General features: G+C 35.4%; 1 protein-coding gene across 3 annotated transcripts; it reads left to right on the forward strand.

Moving 5' to 3' along the window:
• On the forward strand, positions 1–7,913 carry LOC110894129 (mitogen-activated protein kinase kinase kinase NPK1). Of its 3 annotated transcripts, none has more exons than XM_022141311.2 (17): positions 1–437; positions 566–607; positions 1,520–1,585; positions 1,671–1,781; positions 2,000–2,080; positions 2,619–2,696; positions 2,785–2,867; positions 3,004–3,085; positions 3,664–3,764; positions 3,953–3,992; positions 4,084–4,149; positions 4,244–4,293; positions 5,148–5,361; positions 5,451–5,687; positions 6,407–6,747; positions 6,840–6,907; positions 7,639–7,913. In XM_022141311.2, exons 1-17 carry the CDS (start codon positions 123–125, stop codon positions 7,722–7,724), a joined length of 2,061 nt encoding a protein of 686 aa, XP_021997003.1. In that variant the 5' UTR covers positions 1–122; the 3' UTR covers positions 7,725–7,913. The 3 variants fall into 3 exon arrangements, with proteins under 3 accessions (XP_021997003.1, XP_021997004.1, XP_021997005.1); XM_022141312.2 differs by having other exon boundaries at positions 4,084–4,143; XM_022141313.2 differs by having other exon boundaries at positions 4,084–4,137.
• Positions 7,914–9,170: the final 1,257 nt, after the last annotated feature.

Here is a 9,170-nt window from a genome sequence, read left to right on the forward strand (position 1 = left end):
TTATTTTTCCAATTTTCAAACTCAATATTAGCAACGGCTCTCTCTCTCTCTCTCATCACTACACAATTTCATGTTCAAATTCATCACTTAATCATCCTCAAATTCACACTCCACACCAGACAATGCAAGATTTCATCGGATCCGTTCGCCGATCGCTAGTCTTCAAACCCTCAGCCGCCGCCGCCGGCAATGACGACGGCGTCGGTGCCTCGTTCGGCGGATTTGTTGAAAAAATCGGTTCGAGCATTCGAAAATCGAGAATCGGACTTTTTAATAAATCGTCTGTTCAAGCACTACCGCCACCGAGGAGGATGAAGAAAGAAGAGGCCGGTTCTCAGATCCGGTGGCGGAAAGGGGAATTAATCGGTTGTGGAGCGTTTGGTAGGGTTTATATGGGGATGAATCTGGATTCGGGGGAGTTACTTGCTGTTAAACAGGTTTAAGGCTTAATTTGATGTTAATTATATGATTATTTATGATTTATGATAGATGTTATTTGTGGTGTTATTACTTAATAATTTTGTTGATTTGGTGTTGACTTGTGATTTGGATTATTGATATGCAGGTTTCAATTATTGTGAATACGGCTTCGAAAGACAAAACACAGGTGTGTTTCTATTAGCATAAGCTTAAATTTTTGCTAAGTAATTTGATATGATTTGATTATCTATCTAAGTAGGTCAAAATTTGATCTGTTAGCTAATGAATCATGATCCACTTCGGTCCGTAACTGGTTCAATTACTATTTACAGATTAGTAGTTTAAAATACAATTGTGAAGGGCAAACTAGTTTAAATTATATAAAAATTAAGCTTTCATGTTGTGCTTTTTTGTGTTTGGGGTTATGTTCATATTTTTTTATTAATTTGGGCTATATTTTTTTTTCTTCAGTGGTTAATATGGCCGTTGTTTCCACTTTTCTTCCTCCTTATATCTAGTTATTATTTTTTGTGTCCAAAACTGTAATTGAATGTGACTCAAGTAGTTCTTTGGTCGATTTAAGTACTGATTCATGATCCATCTATACGGGCCAATTTATTTAATAATCTACTAGCCTTGTGGATCACCTTTTCTTCCTCTAGTAAAGGAAGTCATATAAGCAATTAAATACAACACACACATTGCCCATTGAGGTTTTGGTGGATAGGTATTGTTAGATAGAGGGAAAACTGAGAATCTAGTATTTTTCCCGTTCATAAAGTTAGATCCATAATTTGACATGTGGTAGAGAAGATATATGTTTTAGTTGTGTACTTTTATAGTTTTGTCATACATATTTAAGCAAGTAAGCTTTGTTACTGAAGATTTTAATTTGTGGAGTCGATCATAGAAAATTCAACCTTTTACCTAGTAATTCTTTCATTATGATAACATCTCTTATATGCCATGCTAGTTTTCACTCTTGCTTGATAATCATTTACCGACTTAAACGTAGATAGTCTTTCATAATGAACAAAAAATGGTTATTTACTGGGATTTAAATAATATTTAATTAAACTCAAAATTTCAAACATGATAGGCACACATCCGGGAGCTGGAAGAAGAGGTGAAGCTATTAAAGAATCTTTCACATCCAAATATTGTTGTAAGTACCTATTAATCATCTTGCAATTTGTGAATGGCGATTTCTATCATAATTCAACTAACTTTTTTTTTAAATTACGTTACAGAGGTACCTGGGAACCGCTAGAGAGGAGGAGTCTTTAAATATCTTCTTGGAATTCGTTCCCGGTGGATCCATCTCATCACTCCTTGGAAAATTTGGTTCCTTCCCTGAATCGGTAAGTTACTGTTTTCATAATTTATTATAAATCGTCGTAAGGTTAGAAAGATGTTGTGAATTTAGAATTACGGTTCTCGAAATTCTAATGTTACTAAAGGCTGATTTCCCTTCTAAAGACAAAATATATAGTGGACAGTTTTGAAATTTCAGAATTTCTCGTTAAACTTTTTTAACATTTGGAAATTCAAACTTATCTCTAGTTTGTACACGGAGCAGGTGATAAGAATGTACACAAAGCAAATATTATTGGGGCTGGAGTATCTCCACAAAAATGGTATCATGCACAGGGACATTAAGGTAATTTCAAATATATATGGGTGTGTCCGTAAGCAGTACACGGGTGCAAACGAGCCGAGCCAAGCCCGAGCTCAAGCTTGTCTCGAGCCCGGCTCGTTCATTATCTATTAGTTAATATATTAAAGAAAAATAATAGACTCGTTTAGGTTCACAAGCTCGATAAGTGAAGCTCGGGCTCGTTTACTAAACAGGCTTATTTTTAGCTTCGGGCTCAGCTCGTAAACAAGTTTAAATAAGCTCGGCTCAGCTCGTTTACTAGACAACTTTAAATAAGAGGTAAATATTATTAAATATTAATAAAAACTAATATTACCCTAAGGCTCGACGAGCCTGACAGCTTCACATGCCAGGCTCGGGCTCGATAAATAAACGAGCTTTTTTTTAGGCTCAATCTCGGCTCGGGCTCTATAAAGCTCGGCTCGTTTCGAGCTTTTTCTCGAGCCGCTTGGCTCATTTGCACCCCTAGCTGTACAGTATGGTGTTAGCCATTAGTGTGTGTATATATTATATATAAAAAATGTGACAAATGATCTCGCAGGGGGCAAATATACTTGTCGATAATAAAGGACAGATTAAACTTGCAGATTTTGGGGCCTCCAAGAAAGTTGTTGAGCTGGTATGCACGCTATCTGATTCAATATTTAATATTTATTTCTGTTTGAAAAAATCTCTCTGTAACTGAGTGCTTTCGTATAATCCTGTAGGCTACAATGACTGGTGCGAAATCAATGAAGGGCACCCCGTATTGGATGGCTCCTGAAGTTATACTTCAGACTGGCCATAGCTTGTAAGTGAAATAACACAACTCATGCGTATGTACGCTATACATGTGGAAATGATACAAAACATTAAGACTTACAGTATGCAGTCATACACTCACTTGCACCATTAGATGAATTATGTTTACCTTGTTTTATTGGTAGCTCTGCTGATATATGGAGTGTTGGATGTACTGTTATCGAAATGGCAACCGGAAAGCCTCCATGGAGCGAACAATATCAGGAGGTAGGTATTTACATGCATCTGTTTATGCATTGTGAATTTGTGAGTGCACTGGAATGTGACAGTTTCTGGTTAATGTTTTAGAATCAGTTATGACACACACACACACACCCTAGTTGTCAATAGCGGCTATAGTGCTCGCTATAGTGCGCTACGTGGCGTTGTGCCCACGTAAAAATTTTGTGCCGTGTTTATTTTTGTTTGCGTGTTTATCGTCTGTGTGTGTGTTGGTTCCGCTGCGTCACTTGATACCTAACACTATATGCTACGTAGTGATAGCAACGAAACAGTGCCCGCGATTTCATGTTTAGCGATAAAGTAGTATTTAATCAAAATATGCTATTTTTACATGTATATTTCATCTAAATACGCTTCTTTTTTCAATCGTGAAACAAAAAAGAATCCTAATGGGCATCGCTATTTATACTTATCAAAAAACTAAAAATTACAGAAGGCGCAAGATTACAATTACAATGAGGGGTATTTATTAAACAACCGACCCAATAAAGTCTTCACTAGCCCGACATATTGGTAGCTTGTCGCTATTTACATGCGTAGTAAATTATGTGTGTTCCCTTCAGGTTGCTGCTCTCTTCCATATAGGAACAACAAAAGCTCATCCACCTATACCGGACCATCTTTCTTCTGAGGCAAAGGAGTTTCTATTAAAATGCCTTCAAAAGTATGTATTTTGTTTACGTTCTTGTAATTGTTATTTATTTCATACAACTGTCTATTATTTTGTCCATCCTTATGCATGGCAGCACGGACTTCTCATTTCTTTGTTCACATCTAATATATATTATCCTCTACATATTTAACATTTTATTTTTATTTCTTACATTTAAATAATTTCCAACGCGCTTGCAGGGAACCGGATCTCCGGTCTAATGCATCCGAGTTGCTGCAGGTGATTCTCACATTTGTATTTAGAGCATTTTTCTTTTCCTCTTCAACTTAAAAAAATGTTCGGTTTCATGGTTTTTGATGATTCTTTGCAGCATCCTTTTGTCACTGGGGAGTATAACGAGACTCATCCGGTCTTTCGCACATCAGTTATGGTTAAGGTTCTTGCATGAAGCATCCGTAATTCAGTTTCTTAGAATCAAAGATTCTTTTACCATTAGTATTCAAAATCTTGCCATTTTTTCTTGATATCAGGACACATCTGGCAATCAATTATCAACGTCTAGGCAGGAACCCACAAAACCGTAAGATTTTTTGTCATCAGCTTGTTTTTATTAGCTATATTAGTTTTAGCTATCGAATACGTATTTTTCACCCATATACGTATGAATGGGTTGATTCAGGTTGTGCTTTTATCTCTAATGGGCATAGTTGTTAATAGCGAATAGCGGACAATAGCGACAAGCTACCTATACGCTACGTAGTGACAGCGATGAAATAGCAGGCGCTATTTTATGTTTAGCGACACACGTGAAGAAAATTTTAGAAATATTTTATATGTATACTATATCCAAATACGCTGTTTTATATGTATATTTAACATAAAACCTAAAATCCCTATTTCTATATGTATATTATATCCAAATACGCTGTTTTATACGTATATTTAACATAAATCCTAAAATCTCGCTATTTTATACCTATAAAATCCCGCTATTTATATTGAAACAGAAAAAAACAAAAACAAAAATCCCGCTATTTACCCGCTATGGAGGCGCCAAAATCAGATAGCGACACATGAGCACTTCGCTACACTATTCGCTATAGTGCCTGCTATGAGCGCTATTAACAACTATGCTAACGGGTCAAAAGGGTAAAAAAAAGCGCTCAAAATGAAACTTGTCAAAAGTCATCTGAAGTGTATTTTATTCATAAACTTCTCTAGTTTTGAAATAAAACAAATTTTCTAATCATACTTGACTCAAGATTTATTTTTAAAAAGTTAAAAAAAAAATTGGACAAAACTGTTTTGGGTCAAATGGACAAAAAATGTATCTAAACTGATTTGACCTGTTATTAAACCTGCCCGAGCAATCGGATCCCATTTTGCCGCCTGTAGATTTTGCAATAACAAATGCAAAGGTGATTGTTAATGCAGCATTAGCCCAGAGATGAAAACAAAGCATGGTACCATGGATGCTCAAAATATGAATAGTGTGAGGTGCTCGACTATATACCCTGAGAAATTTTCCGGAGGACCAATGTGGGGTTCAAACAGATACGACGATGACATGTGTCAGTTGGATGATGATCTCATGGCTGGCAAATCTATGAAACTTGATTCCACTTTACTCACTAATAATGTCAATAAGGTATAACAAATACACATACACATACACATATTTCGAACGAGGGTATCTTAATGCTAACGAGGTTATTATTAATATCTTGTTTGAGACAGAGTTTTAATCCCATGAATGAACCCGATGATGACTGGTCCTGCCGGTTTGATGGAAGTCCGGAAGTGGGAACAAACGCTGTGAACTTGTTTTCATGTCAAGTTGCGGAAATTAGTACAGAGATCCCTGGAGAATTAGGTAATGAAGACAATGATTTTACGTTTCCTAATGGGACTCCTGGAGTTGAGGAAGATGAAGAAGATACAGAAATAAAGATAAGAGCATTTCTGGATGAGAAGGTGAATTCTTTTACAGTTTTTTTTTTTTTTTCTGTAATAAAGCTAAAGTTTGGCAGTTTTGATCCATTTGATTGACAATTGGATCTAACCAGTCTAGTAGAATAGAAAGAAGTTAGCTAAAAAGAAAACGAGTCAAATGGGTCGAACTGGTTGAAAGCCGCCCACAATGTTTTCTTTTTTTTCATAAAAAAAACCAAACCGGTTTTTTAGGGAAAAACAAACCTGTTTTTTTTCCAAACCGGTTTCCAAGGATCAAATCCCAAATCGATTGAATCAATCCGAGCCGGTTTATAAACCCGTTTGGGTAAAAAAAAACCTGATTTTTAGAATCGTTTCGGTTTATAAACCGCTTTTAGAGATCGAGAATATGAACCACTATCCAAACTGTCGGGCCGAGTCGGGTTGAAACCGGATTTTTTTTCCAAACCAGTTCGTTTTTTTTTTTCAAACCGGTTTTTTGCCCACCTCTAGTTCCCATACACTTTTTTATCTAATTATTTTTTCTTCTAAACAAGACAATTTTGTCACATAAATAATCTAAATCCTTAAATTAAATAACTAGGAAGTTGTTTTCATTCCAATTATGTAGAGAACCGTGAGAATTGCAATAAACACTTCGGACTACTTCAACCCGTTCTAACCATTTTTTAAAAAGATGTGCCGAAATTGCGACCTATAGTAGAGGTTAACTTACTTAATCTTTTCGGTTACCTATACAGGCTTTAGATTTAAAGAAGATGCAAACGCCTCTATACGAAGAGTTTTACAACTCCTTAAACGCAGCCATTTCTCCCGTTGGGAACGAAAACAAGGAAAACTCATCAAGTCACCTCAACTTACCGCCTAAAAGCAAATCACCTAATAGTAATAACAGGCTGCTAAGAAAGAGGCTATCTTCAGCTGTTGATGTTTCTTATATCGGCAGATCCGCTAATAGATCTGACCGAGTATCAAATATCGGGGGCGTAAATGATCCAAATCTGCATGAATGTTTGTCACCTTCACATGCTCAATTGAATGAGAATGTTCTTGATTCTCAAAAACATGCCATTAGTCCAAGGTTTGTTGTTAGTAATCTCTTGTTACATGCTATATGTGCTAATTACAACAAAATGCAATCAAGACTTTAAGATTAAAACATGTTAATTGTAGTGCAAGCTTCTCAGAGAGACAAAGAAGATGGAAAGAAGAACTCGCAGAAGAGCTTGAAAGAAAACGAGGTGAGTTTATTCTTCCATTCTTTCAGATAGCTCTAGTTCCTATATGCATATGCATATATACATGTATACAAATACATGTACATACACACGTACACATACACAGCGGGAGATAGCGCTGCAAATGAACCAAACGAAGTTCGTTAAGGATATACGTCTGTTCACGAACTGTTTATGAACACTTACCGAACGAGATTTTCTGTTGGTGTTCGTTCGTTAAGGAAATGAATGTGTTCATATTTGTTCGTTAATTTCAGGTAACGAACGTAAACACAAACGAATGTTCATGACCACAAAGGAACGCTCATGAACACAGACAAGTATTTATGAACATAAACGAACACAAACAATCGTTCATGAACACAAACGAAGATATATTAAATTCCGAATAAAATCAAGATCTTTCATACAAAAACATTGCATAGATAAATATTATGTATTATACAATATCCAAAAAATGTGTTAAATATATTATTAGTGAGAATTTTAAACTATTTAAATAAAATATATAAATAAAAAAACCGTACTGAACTAAAAGTAGGTTTAAAGGGTGTGTGAGTTAGCCGTTTAGAAAAAAAAAGATCATATTTTAGTGGTTGATTGTTCCCTCTGTTATGTCTTTCACATCATGATTGTCCCCTTCATGATCAAAAGATCAAAATTCTCATTTTGTACACACAAATGAATATATTGTAAATTGGGAGTCTGATAAGATGATAATTGTGTGCTGACAGAGCTTATGCGGCAAGCGGGAACATCATCCCCAAAGGATCGGATTATAAATAATCGCCAAAAACGGTTTTCGTTTCTTGGCAATTGACAAACCATTACATAAGAGCTACAGCTGGTGTAATTGTATCTAGTTTTGTTCATGGTCCACACCACCTTCCTTTTGTATTAATCAAAGCCATTGGTCACATTTTTTTATAATTTTCTTTTCCTTTTTTATGTTTGTTGTGGTCTATGGTATATTTCAAATTTAAAGAGAAATTAAAGAGAGATTTATGTTGCTTATTAGAGTAGTGGTGTTTGGATATGTGATTTCTCTTGCAATGAACAACTCGAGGGCTTCATAAAGGTTTAATGTGATACCGTTTTTACCATAACTGCAAATTAGATTTATTTGAATCATTAAGTGTACATTCGTACTGCTCACAACAAAAGTGAAATGTGAATGACTATGTTAAAGTAATTCTTGACCGAGCGTTCTAAGCAAGTCTTCTGCTATATCGGTTCGATAGTTGATCTTGAGTGTACTCAAAGTTAATATAGACCTCCCTATGTATGCGAGGGCACCCCTCTAGTGTGTAGGTGTGCGTGTGTGTATATATGTACGTGGGGCAATTATTATACGAATGTTATATTTGTGAGAGGTCGGAAGCCATCAAAATGCGACACGTGTATTTTAGGCGAAGGACATAAGTACCATGGTTATATGTTCATGTACTATTAGGTTGTATAATTACCTATGAGGTGATATAATCACATGCCATCTTAAAATAATTAAAAAAACATTAGCAATATTATACACTCAAATCAAAGATAAAAAATTTTCTATCTATGGTATATCTCACACAAAAAAAAAGTTTAGCAATGTTATACACTCAAAGATAATAAAATTTTGTGTTTCATGGTATATCCAAAAAAAAAAAAAGATACTTTTTTGGACGGCTAGATCATCCGGTTAGGCCTTTGATCACCCAGGTCACGAGTAGGAATCCCACGGTTGACATATTATTGTCAATTTGAACCGGAGACACAATTCGTCACCCCATATAAGTGGGTAAACCTTCCCACTTCCCCCAAACTAATTGGTCTGTGAATCATTGTCCTAAAAAAAGATATACTTTGTAGTAGATGTCTCCCCTTTTATAGCACTGGATTGATTAAACTGTGAAAACATTCATATCTAATCTTATGTAGAATATGGGTGGAATAGCAAAAGAAGGAATAGACATCATCATTAACTCCATTTTTTTATGTAGAGTATGGGTGGAATAGCAAAAGAAGGAATAGACATCATCATTAACTCCATTTTTTATAAAATCCGATAACTTTTTAATGCTATTATTTTCAAGAATACATATACCATAGAATATGGAATTTAATATCTTTATTTTTAGTAGAGTATTGCAAAGGTTTTAAAAAAACAACATTTAAGATAATATGTGAATATATAATGTCCCTAATCATACCCTACTTTATTCTTACCTAAGGCTATGAGGTGTGGGGGCTCCATGGGGCTCCATCCCCGCCACGTCACCAT

Source organism: Helianthus annuus, chromosome 12, assembly GCF_002127325.2.
Source record: "Helianthus annuus cultivar XRQ/B chromosome 12, HanXRQr2.0-SUNRISE, whole genome shotgun sequence".
Taxonomy (NCBI): Eukaryota; Viridiplantae; Streptophyta; class Magnoliopsida; order Asterales; family Asteraceae; genus Helianthus; species Helianthus annuus.